The 16,777-nt window shown below is 41.6% G+C and overlaps 1 protein-coding gene across 8 annotated transcripts in view; it reads left to right on the top strand.

Moving 5' to 3' along the window:
* ERMARD (ER membrane associated RNA degradation) overlaps window positions 1-16,777 on the top strand; it is a 59,801-nt gene that overhangs the window by 15,610 nt on the left and 27,414 nt on the right. For all 8 annotated transcript variants that reach the window (XM_029049505.1, XM_029049512.1, XM_029049507.1 and 5 more), the window contains exons 4-9: window positions 332-433; window positions 1,550-1,639; window positions 4,039-4,136; window positions 6,011-6,147; window positions 8,672-8,786; window positions 13,394-13,496. In XM_029049505.1, the coding sequence (XP_028905338.1) occupies window positions 332-433; window positions 1,550-1,639; window positions 4,039-4,136; window positions 6,011-6,147; window positions 8,672-8,786; window positions 13,394-13,496 (645 nt within the window). The remainder of the gene's footprint in view (window positions 1-331; window positions 434-1,549; window positions 1,640-4,038; window positions 4,137-6,010; window positions 6,148-8,671; window positions 8,787-13,393; window positions 13,497-16,777) is intronic.

A 16,777-nucleotide genomic window follows, 5' to 3' on the forward strand; every position in this document is an offset into this window, starting at 1 on the left:
TTAAGTGACTTGTCCATGATCCAACAGCAGGAAAGTGGTAGAGCTGGGATGAGAATCCATGTTCTCTGACTCTAAGGCCCATGCTCTTTCCACTAGACCATGCTGCTTCTCATACAGCGCTTCGCACATAGTACGCGTTTAACAAATGCCATTATTATTGTATGTTTTGCCACTTGGCTCTCTTACTGTCCTGTAATCTCCACTTCTCTGAATCACTAAATTATGATACTGAAACTTTTTAAATTTTTATTTGTGATTGCGTTTAGAGTCGTTAAAATATTGGCATCATAATTAAGTCTATTGCTTCACCACTGTATTTTAATCTCAACAGCTATTTCTTGAAATATTTGATGCTCTGCAAAGTCTACAACTTACAGCTATATCGCTTAGTTTAATGAAGCTAACATCGTGCCTGGAACGCGCTCTAGGAGACGTAAGTGTTAAGAGGTTCGTGTTTAGGTAACAGCGGGGAAGAATCACACTTTTATTCAGTTCATTTATAAGGACTTCTACATCTAGCATTTCTTACTCATTATTCCTGTTACAGACTAGCTGGAGAATTACAATAATTTCTATCTCATTTGGGGATTTAGTTGCTGCTTTTCTAATCATCTTCCTCAGAGATGGGCTTACCGAAAAATAAGGTGACACATTATTTACTTGTCTCGCCGCCTAATAACCAATGCTGGCACCATCACCTTTAATGCCAAAGCTAACTGGACCATCTCAGACTCCTGTTTGGGAGTTTCTTCCCTGTCCAGCCGGGGAATTCCCCTGGGCCCCTGCTTCTTCCTCTCAAATGAGAATGGCCTAGCTAATTAGTCTATTATCAGCCATGCCTACGTCCTACTGCCATTTTGGTCGAATGGTGGGTATAATAGCGGCTCCAGTGGTGACTTAGGCCAGAGTGGGCCAGTTCAGCACAGTCCTTGTTTGCCACCCCAGCTCTGAGGTGGAAGAGGTGACCGCGATTGAAGTGGTCGTCCGGGCCTGCGAATCCGGAGCTTTGGCCAGCACTTCCACTTGGGAGGAAGTAGCCGAAAGGATGGTGAAGAACACCGGAAGAGGCATTGAGGATGAATCTGTAGCCTCTCTCCTATCTTCGTCTTTCCTCCTCTCACCTTTCCATTCCCCCCCCCCCCTTTTCTCTTTTTCTCCTTTCTTTTCCTTCTTGCCTCTTCTCTTTCCCTTTCTCCTTCCTTTTTCTTTCTCTTCCTATTAGTCTAGTTCCCCCCCTTCTCTTTGTCCACCCTCCTCCCTTATTGAACTTGCACCTGCCCTCATAAGATGACCAACAATCTTGTCACCTGAATTTTTCAAAAGACATTTAATTGAAATGGTGGTAAAAGGAAAAATGATCAAAATTAGAATAGTTTTCATTTTTAAAATAATCTCTTTTCTCATGCCATTAATCTTTACAGAATTACATACATACCAAAAGTCATTTCATTAAAATAATTTTCTTCTCTTCTGTTTTCCTACATGTTGTTTTTTGGGCTAGTTGTCTGAAGGTAATATTTTGGCTAAAAGAAAAATCTTTGAATTTTAGGTATTTTTACTGATTGGTAAGGGCTGCCCTTTCCTGTTACGGGATTTGCTCTCATCCCAGGAGCTTTCTGAAATATTTGGACCCTCTGTGGTAAGTGTATCAATTTGAAAATGGCACACTACCAGAGTTTGTCCTTTCCGCCAACAAAACTTCTCTTAAGAAATTGTCAAAAATCTAGGTAGAAAACAGAGGCACCAACAGCAATTTAAATGAAGAGGAAAGTTTTCACTGTCATTACTGATGCCTTCTCTCATTATGATCACTATCAGAGCAGGGAAAAAAGGTTGAATGGCAACATTGGCTGAATGTTGAATGAAACATGCCTTAAAAAGCCATTCTGCTGCCATCACTCTACTATGTTGAAAGTAAACTCCTTCTGCCTTTTCCCCAAAAATGATTTTGCTATCCTATTTCCATCAGAATGGCTTTGACAATGTATTGCTCAGGAATTGCTTCCCAATCATTCAGTCACTCAGTGGTATTTATTGAGCACTTACTGTGTGCAGACACTGTACTAAGCCCTCGGGAGAGTACGATGCAACAGAGTTGGAAGACACGATCCCTGTCCACAAGGAGCTTACAGTCTAGAAGGGGAAACAAACACTAATATAAATGTATAAACCAGGGCTATGAAAGTGAATGCTATGGGGCTGAATATCAGTTGCTTAAAAGGTAGTCGGCAAAAAGATAATTTGAGGAAAGCCTCTTGGAGGAGATAAATCAATGGTATTTATTGAGCCTTACTGTGTGCTGAGCAGTGTACTTAGCTCTTGGGAGAGTGCAGTACAACAAAGAAGCAGTGTGGTCTAGTGGGAAGAACATGGGTCTTCTAGTCGAAGGACCTGGGTTCTAATCCCAGCTCTGCTACACGTCTGCTGTGTGATCTTGGGCTAGTCACTTCTCTGGGTTATCCTATGGGCAAGGCGGGGATTAAGACTGTGCACCCAACATGGGATATGGACTACATCCAACTCGATTATCTTAAATATATCCCAGTGGTGAGTACAGTGCCTGACACACAGTAAACACTTGACAAATATCATTAAAAAAGGAAAAAAAACCAGAGTTGGTAGACAAGCTCCCTACCAAAGGATGCCCAAAGGATGGAGAGGAATGGCTGGATTCTGGAAATGTGTGATCCCCTCTCCGTCGCCTATGCATTTGGATCTGTGACCTTTGGGCATTTGGTATTGAACCCACCCTCAACCCCATAGCACCTAAGTACATATCTATAAATTATATATGATAAATTATTTATATTAATGTCTGTCTCCACCTCTAGATAGTAAGCTCACCGTTGGCAGGTAATGTGTCTGCCAACTCTGTTATATTGTATTCTCTCAAGCTCAAGTTCAGTGCTCTGTGAAAAATAAGCACTTAATAGATACCATTATCAATGATGACATATTGAATTTAAGGCACCAGTAGGATATCCACTTAGAGATGGCCATGCTGCTTCTCCGAATGAGAGGCTGTTAATTTACTATTAATTTGCTATTTCTAAATTAAATGGCTTCCCCAATTCCACAGCATCTTAGAATATCAATCAATACCACTGACTAATTGATAAATGCTATTAATTGCTATGTGGACAGAAGACTCTTAAATGGCTTGAGAATCTGATCTAAACTGTGATCTGTTCATTTTTCAAATGCTTTATCTTATCTCAGGGTGGGAGGAGGGGGGATTGATTTACTTGTCTGCACCAAGCAGTCAGTCAATCAATGGTATTTACTGGCCGTTTATTATGTTCAGAGCACTGTTCTAAGCACTTGGAAGAGTACAGAATTAGCAGATGCATTCTCTGCCCATAATGAGCTTACAGTCTAAAGGGGAGGCAGACATTAATATGAAAAAATAATTTATAATAAATAATTTAAAGATTATAAGGGCTGTGGGGTTGGGGCTGGGTTGAATATCAAATGTCCAAAGGTCACAGATCAGAATCCATCAGGAACATCAGAACTGGAAGTAATAACTGGGAGACACATTGTAGCTCCAAAATGGGATCAAGATTCTAACCAAACTGAAGCTTCACCCACTTTCTTAACACCTGTGAGACCTTGGCCGACAGCAAACACCACTTTCAACATCTAGAGCAGTTCCACCAAGACAGGTCATTGTAATTCTATAATTCAGAAATGAGTGACTGTCTTGGAGCGGAAGAGTTAGGAAGATAGTGTAAACAAGAAGAAACAAAAACAGTACTAGACACTAACTCACACACATACCTATATCTCAATATCAAGTTATGTCCACACCAAGAATACAAGCTTTATTGTTGGATACGTGACCTCGTGCATACACTTCACAGGCAGGAAGGGGGTGTGCTGTTTAATCCCCTGCACACTTTTCCTCAACATATTTCCACAGGATTTCAAGGATGTCACCATTATTACATGTTCAGGAAAATAATAGCATCAGAAACCCACTGTGGATTTAAATTTATATTGCCCTACTCACCAATTTACTGTCCTTGTCTCGATTAGATGGATCTACTCAGAGTATTCATTGGGTCACCAAATGGCCTCAATTTACGGAATATTTTGTGGCATGGATTTGCGTCTCCACAAGAAATTCCCCCCAAGTAAGTTGAATGTGAAATGCCTAAATGGCTTAATTTTATTACCCACCAGAAGTAAAAGGGGCAGATAAAGCTTTGGGAAAAGATTATACTAGGGTGAGTGGACCTGGGTGGCCATTTAATTGCAAAGTTATATGAAAATAGGTCCAGGAAAATAGAGGAGTTTATCTGCAGAGCACTAAGCAAATTGTAGTTTCTCATAGGAAATAAGGTAAGATGCATTAATGTGTTCTGTAACAACATAAATGTGTATAATTATTTGATCAAATTGCAACAAAAATATAATAATAGTATTTGTTAAGCGCTTACTATGTGCCAGGCACTGTACTAAGCCCTCTGGTGGATATAAGCAAATCATTTTGGACACAGTCCCCATTCCCTGTGGGGCTCACGGTCTCAAACCCCATTTTACAGATGAGGTAACTGAAGCACAGAGAAGTGAAGTGATTTGCCCAACGTCACACAGCAGACAAGTGGCAGAGCTGGGATTAGAACCATGATTTTCTGACTCCCAAGTCCGTGCTCTATCCACTACGTCATGCTGCTTCTCATAGAGGAAGGAGTAAGGATTAGGACACTGGAGGAGATGCCTCTTATAAAAATAAAATCAGGAACTAGCTGCTCTTAGAGCAATAAAAGATGTTTGAATTAGAATTTGCATTAGTGAGCATATGAAACTGTTTAATTTTTAAAACATCTTTCATATACTATCAGTAGTAAAGGTAGTAATAATAATAATGATGTTTTGATGAAAGATGTTCAGAGTGGGCACAGTCCTTGTCCCTCATGGGCTTACAGCCTAAGGAAGTGGGAGAACAGGTATTTATACCCCATTTTACAGTTGAGGAAACTGAAGCACAGAGAAGTTAAATTCCTTGTCCATGGCAGACCAGTGCAGCACCAGGATTTAGGAGCCAGGTCCTCTGATCTCCAGTCCAGGTTCGTTCCACTAGGCTATGCTGTTTCCTTGTGGTAGAAAAGTAGAGATCTATCATTATCTAATGATAAATTGAAACAGGCTTTAATCACTTTCTTCAAGTCAGCCAGAAGTTGAGGAGAAGAGGAAAGTTGGTGTTTAAGCTTAAGTCAACTTTATAGCAATATAGCAATATCGCTGTAAGACGCACCAGCATTAAATTGTAATAGCATTATTGTGAAAAGAGCACCAAAAGAAAAGCACTATAAAGAGAGTTGGCTGTGTAGATCAGCTTATATTTACATATTTGTGGTGTTTTCACTAATGCCTCTGAAAAAAATGGTATTTGTTAAGCGCTTACTATGTGCCAGGCATAGTATTAAGCACTAGGGTAGATGCAAGAAAATTACAGATCATCTCAGAAGTGCTATATTTAGGGTACAGTCACTTCTCTTTTAATGCAGGGGTTGTATTCATGAAGAACCCTTTGTTCACAAAAATGTGCATGTTGGACACGTTGTTCGTGTAGCACACCAGGCACTGCACAAGTGCTAAAAAATTTCTTCCAACACAGCATCACAGAGTAGCCAGCTGGATGCCTGTTGTCAGGAAAATGACAATTCCTCAGTAGCAGTCTTTGCAAAACACAAAATGAAAACCGCTATTGTGGCAAAACAGCACGTGGAACCATGCGAGAATTTAAGGCATAAGTAGCCCTAAGAACAATGCCCTATATTATTCACTTTACGGTATTATTCTTTGAATTACTTCAGGAGATGGGTGAAGTATTTTTGTTTTCAAAATGTAAATTAAATTGAGGTACATGTCAACCCTTTGTGAACCCTTGATTCAGGTAAATTGTCGAAATTCCTTATTCTGTAAGTATTGAGTTTTAAAAATCTAGCATTTTAGCATCATTTATATTTATTTCCTAATACAACTCACTGGCATTTTGTCCTAGATATTGCTCTACATTGCTATTGTTGACAGCAGGATTGGGACAACTGTTAGAAAGTTACCTTCAAAAAACAAAATTTACTTTAACTCATCGACCTTCTGTAACTTTTACCAACTTAGATGAACTGGACATTTTTCCTGGTAAGCATTTCGTATTTTGTTACAACAGTCCCTCTTTTTTAAATAGCTGTCCTTTAGGCTGCTTCTAAATTCAGAAAAGACAAATATGACCAATTTTTCTTCTGTTAAGGAAGACCTATAGAGTCCACTGACTTGGTGTAAAGTTTGTTTCCTTTTATACCCATTTCTCTCCACACTTGGGTTTACTTGGGTTACTTGGGTTCACCTCCTCCAAGAGGCCTTCCCAGACTGAGCTCCTCTTCTCCCTCTACTCCCTCTACCACCCTCCCCTTCACCTCTCCGCAGCTAAACCCTCTTTTCCCCCCTTTCCCTCTGCTCCTCCCCCTCTCCCTTCCCATCCCCTCAGCACCGTACTCGTCCGCTCAACTGTATATATTTTCATTACCCTATTTATTTTGTTAATGAAATGTACATCGCCTCGATTCTATTTAGTTGCCATTGTTTTTACGAGATGTTCTTCCCCTTGACTCTATTTATTGCCATTGTTCTTGTCTGTCCATCTCCCCCAATTAGACTGTAAGCCCGTCAAACGGCAGGGACTGTCTCTATCTGTTGCCGACTTGTCCATTCCAAGCGCTTAGTAGAGTGCTCTGCACATATTAAGCGCTCAATAAATACTATTGAATGAATACTATCTTTTTTTAAGTGTTTACTCTGTGCCAGGCACTCTTCTAAAACCGGGGCAAATATAAACTATCAGGTTGGACATAGTCCATGTCCCTCCTGGCGCTCACAGTGTTAATCCCCATTTTGCAGATGAGGTAAGTGAGACACCCGAGATGTTAAATGTTAAGTAATGTTAAGATGTTAAGTGACTTGCCCAAGGTCACACAGCAGAAAAGAAGCAGCATGGCCTAATGGATAGAACACAGCCCTGGAAGTCAGAAGGACCTGGGTTCTAATCCTGCCTCCACCACTGAAGTGTGTCCTTGGGCAAGTCATTTAACTTCGCTGTTCCTCAGTTGCATCATCTGTAAATATGGGGATTAAAACTTTGAGCCCCATGTGAGACATGGACTGTGTCCAATACCCCACCTCCCTGCCCCACAGCACTTGCTTATATATGTACATGTCTATAATTCTATTTATTTATATTGCTGCTACTGATGCCCATTTACTTGTTTTGATGTCTGTCTCCCCACTTCTAGACTGTGAGCCCGTTGTGGGCAGGGGTTGTCTCTCTTTGTTGCTGAATTGTACTTTCCAAGCACTTAGTACAGTGGTCTGCACACAGTAAGTGCTCAATAATTATGATTGAATGAATGATTTCCTTGCATCTACCCTAGTGCTTATTACTATACCTGGCACATAGTAAGTGCTTAACAAATACCATTTTTTTTTAAAGTGGTAGAGTTAGGATTAGAACACAGGTCCTCTGAGTCCCAGGCCTGTACTCTGTCCACTGGGCCATGCTGCTTCCCTTTCTTTATCTTTTTTGGCTGGCCTCATTCACAGAACATATTAGTTTTGTTAGTCTAATAGGTAGTATAATAGTCTTGTATATTACTGTAACAGTATAACACACTATATAATTATAATATGTTATACTTCAATTACAGTATAATATAGCATAGTATAATATAATAGTTAATATATTGCAATAGTATGTCATATAATACTATAATAGTACAACATTTATAAATGCAATTAGTTATAGTATTTATTAAGCACTTACTGTTAGAGCACTGTACTAAGTCCGGGGAAAAAATATACAGGTGAGAGTTAGACCCAGTCCCTGGTCTTCCAGAGGCTCATAGTTGAAAAATTGAGTGGGGCAGAGTTTGGTGACAGAGCAGGAAAGATGAAATAATATAAATGCAAAACACCAGCAAAGAAGTTCAGAATCTAACAAGTCCATTGGTAAAGGGGATTTGTAGGGGCTTCTAAAATTTGTAGAGGCGGCTGCTGCTTCTACTAAAATCCCCTCTCAGCCCCGTAGCACTTACGTACATATCTGTAATTTATTTCTTTTAATGTTGGTCTCCCCCTCTAGACTGTAAGCTCGTTGTGGGCAGGGAACGTTTACCAACTCTGATGTATTGTACTCTCCCAAGCGCGGAGTACAGTGCTCTGCACATAGTAAATGCTCAATAAATGTGATTGATTGATTGATTGATTCAGTCCCCAGCAGCCCATCAGGCAGAGTGTCCATATTGTCAGATTCTTCTGGGACCTAAGAAATAACAATTCCTGTGCTTATGAGAACTGTTTTCAGTATGTTTTTGTGATCTTTAACTTAATTTTGTTCCAGTCGGCTATAATTCCCAAATTAAATTTTAACCTCATTTAACCTTTACCTTTAATTTTTTACAATCGGCTATAATTCTCAAATTAGATTTTATTGCAGTGATGTTCTACAAATTGACCAGTGATTTTTTGATAGGAAAGGTGAAAATGTAGATAGCTCTTGTATTTGTTTACCTGGATCAAGGTGTCCAGGACTCAACAGTGTGAGAAGCATTTTCATTTAAATTCTGATTTAGTGTTTGCCTGTGAATTAAGAATTTCTTAACTGATTTTACAGATATCAATCATGAAGCACTCTCAGTTGCCCAAGAACTGTTGAAGAAATCTGGTTTTGTGTTAAAAATTATGTTGCCATTTTGGGAAGCTGCAATAACAGAATTCAGGCTACAAAGGTAATTAAATAATAAATTCAGGATTTCTTTTATGTTTTGGGGGAAAAACAGAGTGTGAATTAATAATAATAATAATAATAGTGGTGATTGTTAAGCACTTACTAAGTGTCAAGCACTGTTCTAAGCACTGGGGTAGATACAAGGTGGTCAGGTTAGGTACAGTCTCTGTCCCACATAGGACTCACACTCTTAATCCCCATATTACAAATGAGGTAACTGAGGCCCAGAGAAGAGATGTGACTTGCCCAAGGTCAAACAGCAGACTTGTGGCAGAGTCAGGATTAGAACCCATGACATTCTGACTCCCAGGGCCATGCTCTATCCACTAAGCCACACTGTTTCTCATTTCATTACATTTTTTGACATATGTAAGACAATCTGTGAATGTGTCGTGTTTCAGTGGTTTAGAGAACCACAGAATCAGTAGCTGGGCTAGATGATAAAGTAAGTATATTTTGGTAAGTATTCCAGATATTAGGTAATAATAATTATGGTATTTAAGTGTTTACTGTGTGCCAAGCACTGTTCTAAATGCAGGGTAGATACAAGGTAATCCCACGTTGTCCCACGTGGGACTCACAGTCTTTATTCCCATTTTGTAGATGAAGTTACTGAGTCACAGAGAAGTTAAATGGTTTGCCCAAGGTCACACAACAGACAAGTGGTGGAGCCAGGATTAGAACCCACATCCTCTGACTCCCAAGCATGTGCCCTTGCCACTAAGCCACACTGCTTCTCATAGGTATGGAAGGATCCTTGTTTTCCATCCATTTTTCTGGATCTGGATAGATGAAATCTATCCCTTCTCTCCTCCACAGTCCCTCCCTGCAAATCTGTCTTGTTCGTCCACAGAGATCGCCCACCTTTTAACCTCCATTATTTTGATCCCTTTCTCACATTCTTTTTCTCTTTTTCCATCCCTACATTGATCCCTGGGGACTTCATTATCCATGTGGGTGTTCCTGACAACTCTTCTGCTGCTCATTTCCTATCACTCCCCAACTCCACTGACCTCCAGCTTCACCCCACCTCACCCATTCACCTACTTGGACAAGGACTCAGTGTCACAGCACTTAGAACAGCCCTTGGAAAGTAGTAAGCACTTAACAAATACCATTATCATCATCATCATCATTTGTTTCCCAGGGGGAACACTACTAGAGTAGAGTGTAAATGGAACTAGAACTAGAATAGAATGTAAATGGAACTCTGTAAACCATTATCACTATAATCTGCTCAATTAAGCAAGCAATCAATAGTATTTATCGTGGGCTCACTGTGCAGAACACTGAACTAAGCACTTGGGAGGCTACAGTACAACAGTGTTAGTCAGCCTGTTCTCAAGAAACTTACAGACCAGAGGGGGAGACAAGCATTAAAATAAATTACAGATATGAAAAGAAGTGCTGTGGAGCTAACAGTGGGGTGAATTTCAAGTGCTTAAAGGGTCCATAGGCTGAGTCCATAGGCCACGCAGAACGAAGAATGAGTAAAAGGGAAATGAGGGCTTAGTTGTTCTTGAAGTCTCAGGACTAGGGCTGAGTCCATCAGTATTTTAAGAAGTTCCATTTCACCTTTATAACGTTAGCTGGTAGAGTTTTGAGAAGCAGCATGGCCGGGTGGAAAAAGCATGGGACTAGAAGTCTGGAGTCCTGGGATGTAACCCTGAATCTGCCACTACCACCACTTGGTCAAGTCAATTACCTTTTCTGTGCCTCAGTTTCTTCAACTTAAGATGGGGATTAAATACCTTCCCTTAACTGTGGTCCCAATGTGAGGCAGAGACTAGGTCTGATCTGACTGAATTATGGTGCTTGGCAGAGTCAGTCATTCAGTTGGTGAATCGTATTGATTGAGCACTTACTGTGTGCAGAGCGCTGTACTAAATCCTTGGGAGAGTACAGTATAACAGACACATTCCCTGCCCACAATGAGCTAACAGTCTAGGTGGGGAGCAAGTCATTAATATAAATACATAAAATCACAGATATGCATATAAGTGCTATGGGGCTGGGAGGGGGATGAATAAAGAGAGCAGAAGGGAGTGGAAGAAAAGGAAGAGAGTTTAATCAGTGAAGTGCTCTTGGAGGAGATGTGCCTTCCTTAAGGTTTTAGCAGCGGGGAGAGTAATTGTCTGTCAGATATGAAGAGGGAGGATGTTCCAGGCCAGAGGCAGGACATGGGCAAGAAGTCTGCAGTGAGACAGAGGAGGCACAGTGGGAAGTTTGGCATTAGAGGAGCCAAGTGTGCGGACTGGTTTGTAGAAGAGTAGCGAGGTGAAGTAGGAAGGGGCAAGATGATTGACTGCTGTAAAGTTGAGGGTAAGGAGTTTCTGTTCAGTGTGGAGGTAGATGGGCAACGACTGGAGATTCGTAAGGAGTGCAGAAGCATGATCTGAAAGTTTCTGTAGATAAATGATCTTGACAGCTGAGTGAAGTATGGACTGGAGTGGGAAGACAGGAGGCTGGGGGGTCAGCAAAGAGGTTGATACAGTAATCAAGTCAGTTTGGAGAAATGCTTGGATTAATGTCATAACAGTTTGATGGAGAGGAAAGGGTAGATTTTAGTGATGTCGTGAAGATCAAACTGACAGGATTTAGTGATGGATTGAAAATGTGTGTTGACTGAGAGAGCGGAGATAAGGATAATGCCAAGTTTATGGGCTTGTGAGACAGGAAGGATGGTGGTGCTGTCTACAGTGATGGGGAAGTCAGAGGAAGAAAATAAGGCGCTCTGTTTTAGAAATGGCACATAATAAATGCTTAACATCATCATCATCATTGATGTTTTTTGATCACTTGCTTTGTGTAGAGCTGTGTACTAAGCACTGGGGAGAGCACAATTCAACAGAGTTGGTAGAGAATGTTCCCTGCCCACAGTGAGCTTGCAGTCTAGAGGGGAGATAGGCATCAATATAAATAAATACTTTATACATATTTACATATAAATATGTACATACATATATAATTTATGGATATGTACAAAAATTCTGTGGGGCTGATATTAGAATAGTGACATTGCTTTTCAAGAGATGGCTACACTGAAATCAATTCTGTCTAGTCCTTAGGGAGGTTGGAAATACATCAGCATTCTGCTGGGGGCAGAGCCTAGCAGCTGGGCAACAGAGAAGGGGTTTTGCCATATATGTGATGGTTTTAGCATGCCTTGAGAATAACACAGGGATCCATCTGGACCTGGAAAATCTCAAAGAACCAACTGTAGACTGAAGTACTGGACTGGGCCCACTTCCTGGTTCAAGGCATTTCCTCCAAGGGTTGTTGGAGAAAGAGGGGGAATTCTGGGTCTCCTTGAAATTCCAGGGGACTGGTCAGGAGAGATCCCTGGAGAGGCTGCAGATTCACTTCAAAACTAGGGGTGTTCTAGCCTGAAATCTTCCCAAAGCTCTCATTGAGTCCCTGGGGGGTATCCCAAGAACCTAACCCCCTTCAGGAATCCAAGGTAACTCAACCCAAGCACATAGTAAGTGATTAATAAATACCTTATAATTATTATTATTATTATTAAGTCAGCCTTGGAGTTGGGCAGGGAATGGCTGGCAATGCATCGGTCAGGGCTATAAGACCCTATTCTACATCTCTCCATCTGTATAACATGCAGCTTTAGCCTAGATCGGAGATTTTTGAAGATTAGTGATTTAATTAGTGAGTCCACTTCTCCCCAAAGCAGAGTGGGCTATGGGTAACGAGAATGGGTAAACCCAAAGAGGGTCATGATGGTGTTTCTCTGCACATTTATGCAGGGACCAGAGAATATTCCTCCTCTCTCCAGCCACTGGGGGCTGTAGGGACAGATAAAAATGGAGACCGAATTAATTTATCTGTGTGAAGCTTCCTCCAGACTGGGAAACGAAAGGGAGACTGTGTGGACAGTGCTGTCATTTGGGGGTCTCGGTGACTGGTTGACTCCTGGTTTGGGCAGGCCAGGCCCGATGTATAATATTAATAATTATGGTACTTGTAAGGCATGTACTATGTGCCAAGCACTGTTCTAAGCATTGGGGTAGATATGAGTTAATCAGGTTGGACGCAGTCCCTGTCCCACACAGGGCTCACAGTCTCAATCCCCATTTTACAGATGAGGTAAATGAGGTACAGAGAAGTGAAGTGACATGCCCATGGTCACATAGACAAATGGCAGATCCAAGATTAGAACGCATGTCCTTCTGACTCCCAAGTCTGTGCTCTATGCCCTAGGCCACACTGTTTCCCACTACTAATGGGGGTGGCTGACAAATGCACTTTTGATGAGTCTTCTGGGAGGGTAACCATCAGGTGTCATTTTCCTAAAATGTTTCGTTTGTGCCCTATTAAAGTGCTGAGGGAATTTGTTCTGTGGGTGGCTCTCCTTGTTGAGAAATCTCCAGTTCTTTGAAGAATAAGATATAAGCTTGTTTCCATCAGAAGATCTAGGAAGGGTGAAGGGAGATGATTCTTCCCACTGCAGCTCTAGAGGAATGACTGTGGAATACTCTAAAGCTGCAGAGGAGGAATTTTGCTTGGTATTTATAAAGTGCTTTGGATCTTTTTAACTTCCTGTCCAATGAGTGAGCATCATTTTCAGTTTTCTCATTTCTGTGATTTCCACAGGTATGCTGAAAGTGTGATGTTGCTACTCCCTCAACTGGAAACTGGACTCAGAAAAGTTTTCATCACAGTTAACAAATGTGCCAAAAGACTTCTAACAGCAGAGGTATATATTTCTTTTCTATTAAAAAAACTATTTGGCCAGTTACACAGCAAGCAACTTATCAGGGCAAGTTACTAGTAAAAAACTTTGGTTTTATTTTTGATTAGATTTGCAGTTTTAGGTTCTACCCAATTCCTGCCTCCCTTATAATTTTTTAAGATGGACTAAACACCCCAATTTTAGCCCAAAAAAATCACCAAGTTTTTTTTATTACATTAATAATAATGATGTTGGTATTTGTTAACGCTTACTATGTGCAGAGAACTGTTCTAAGCACTGGGGTAGATACAGGGTAATCAGGCTGTCCCACGTGAGGCTCACAGTTAATCCCCATTTTACAGATGAGGTAACTGAGGCACAGAGAAGTGAAGTGACTTGCCCACAGTCACACAGCTGACAAGTGGCAGAGCGGGGACTAGAACCCATGACTTCTGACTCCCAAGCCCGGGCTCTTTCCACTGAGCCTTGCTGCTTCTCTGTATATTCTTACTGTATGAACGATCTTAATTTGATTTACGAATCCATCCTAATTCTTCCACGTTAAATTTAAATTAATTTAGTTCACATGAGTAAGGAATGGCCTTATTCATTTGTCAGTAGAATCGACATGCATTTTGGAATGAGATATTTGGCAGGCTTGGTCCTATTTAAGTAAGACATGAACCCCTTTTTTTTCTTTTCTGGGGAGATTTCCCTTCTCCCTACTCTGCATGTAGTCTAGAGTTTCCTTAGGTAATTGATGCCTGTAGATGGAGTTTACTCATCTCTTCTGTAATGATATCATTCTTGCTACAAAGGACAGTCTTTGTCTCAAGACCAAGATCAAGGTATTTTTAAGATGGTGTGTTTACCAGAGTCCAATACTCCAAATAAAAGAAGGCTGCAGGATGCACAGAATTATACTACATATGACTCCGGAGTGTCCAGCATGGGAGAATCGTTTTGTTATGGAGTCCTGGCCTTCTTGCCCCACACGGAAGCTGGGTTAGGATCTTGATCTTTTATTCCCCAGCACGGGTACCCAGGATCTAGCCTCTCAGTTGTGGCTCATGTCCCCCTGGGGTCACTTGGGTTGTTGTTATTATTATTATAATTATTATTAATAATAATGATTATTGAATTTATTGAGTGCTTACTGTGTGCAAAGCATTTTACCAAGCGCTTGGGAGAGTACAATATAACATTAGAACAAGTGAACCGTTACCCATATCCTGCCTCTGGCCTGGAACTCCCTACCCCTTCATATCTGACGGCAAGCGCACAGTCTAGAGAAGAGCTGCCATTCCTGAATCTCACACCCTCCAGGAGCTCCATTCATTCATTCTTTCATTCATTCAATGGTATTTATTGAGCGCTTACTGTGTGCAGAGCACTGTACTAAGCACTCGGGAGAGTTCAATACAACAATAAATGACATAGTCCCCATTCACACTGTGCTTACAATCTAGAGGGGGAGACAAGACATTGTAAATAAATTATGGATTTGTACATAAATGCTGTGGGATTGGAGAGGGTGAATAAGGGGGGGGGTCCTCCTTTCCCCATCCACTCTTTGCAGCCCCAAGCAGACTGCTGCACCTGGTTTCCTCTTGGGCCTGCACAAACCCCCCCTCCCTCAGGAAACCACCTCTGTCTTCCTCCCTATTAATTAATCAGTATTTTTTATTTACTGAGAACCTACTCTGGCAGAGCACTGTACTAAACACTTTGGAGAGTAGAGTGAGTTAGTGGACATGATTTTTCAGTCCCTTCCCGCCCCCCAGCCCCCGATCTACTCTCTCATCCTTCCTAGCCATCTCCGAAGAGATCTCCTGCCTCGTTTTGAAATCTAACCCCTCCACCTGCACCTGCAGCCCCATCTCTTCACACCTTTCTGAAACACTTGCCCGCCACTATTCTACCTTCAGCGACCACAATCTTGACCCACCCCGTGGCTTCTCTTCCACTTTCAAGCACACCTATCTCCTATCCTAATAAAAACCCTCCCTCAACCCTACTGCACCCTCCAGCTATTGTCCCCTCTCCCTCCTCTCATTCATGTCCAAGCTCCTCAAACCAGTTTTTTACTCTCACTTCTTCCAATGCCCTCCTCAGCTCCTTCCACTCCACTGTAACTGCCCTCTCCAAAATGACCAATGGTCTCCTCTTTGCCAAATCCAATGGCCTCTACTCCATCTTTATCCTCTTTACCTCTCTGAAGCCTCTGACATTGTGGGTAATAATAATAATAATGGTACTTGTTAATCGCTTACTCTATGTCGAGCAGTGTTCTAAGTGCTGGGGTAGATAAAAGTTAATCAGATTGGACACATTCCCTGTCCCACATGGGGCTCAAAGTTTAATCCCCATTTTACAGATGAGGTAACTGAAGCCCAGAGAAGGTAAGTGACTTGCCCAAGGTCACACAGCAGACATGTGACAGAGTTGGAATTAAAACCCAGGTCCTTCTGACTCCCTGGCCTGGACTTCTCACCCCTTCTCCTGGAAATGCTAGCAAATCTGGTTTCTACAATACTGTCCTCTCCTGGTTCTCTTCCTACTGCTCTGGCCGCTCTTTCTCAGACTTTTTCACTGGCTCCTTCTCTGCCTCCAATTCCCTAAGTGTGGGGCTCTCTTGGGGAACTAATCCACTTCCACAGCTTCAATTACCATCTCTCCATGGATGACTCCCAAATGTACACCTTTCCAGCCCCAACCACTCTCCTCCTCTGCAATCTCACATTTCCACCTGCCTTCAGAACATCTGTATTTAGATGTCTCTCCCAAACCCTCTTCTTCCCCGACTTTCCCATTATCCACCTTCCTCTCCATTTCACAGGTCTGCAACCATGGTGGAATCCTTACCTCTTCTTTCTCTTTCAGCCTGTCTATTCTGCATGGCCTAGTGGACAGAATGTCTATCTGGGAGTCACAGGGCCTGGGTTCTAATCCATGCTTTGCCACCTGTCTGCTGTGTGGCCTTGGGGAAGTAATTTAACTTCTCTGTGCCTCAGTTGCCTCATCTACAAAATGGGGATTCCTGTTTGCTCTCCTACTTAGATTGTGAGCCCCCTATAGGACCTGATCATCTTGTATCTACTTTAGTGTCTAGTATAGTGGTGGCACATAATAAGTGCTCAGCGAATACTATTATTATCATTATTACTATTACTATTCTGCCAAGCCTATCTTCATTTTATAACATCTCCAGAATCTTCTTCCTCTCCATCCAAATCGCTACCACCATGGTCCAAGGACTTGTCATATCCTTTCTTGGCTACTGCATTACTCTCCTTGGTGACCTC

The sequence above is a fragment of the Ornithorhynchus anatinus genome, chromosome 21 (genome assembly GCF_004115215.2).
Source record: "Ornithorhynchus anatinus isolate Pmale09 chromosome 21, mOrnAna1.pri.v4, whole genome shotgun sequence".
Classification (NCBI taxonomy): domain Eukaryota; kingdom Metazoa; phylum Chordata; class Mammalia; order Monotremata; family Ornithorhynchidae; genus Ornithorhynchus; species Ornithorhynchus anatinus.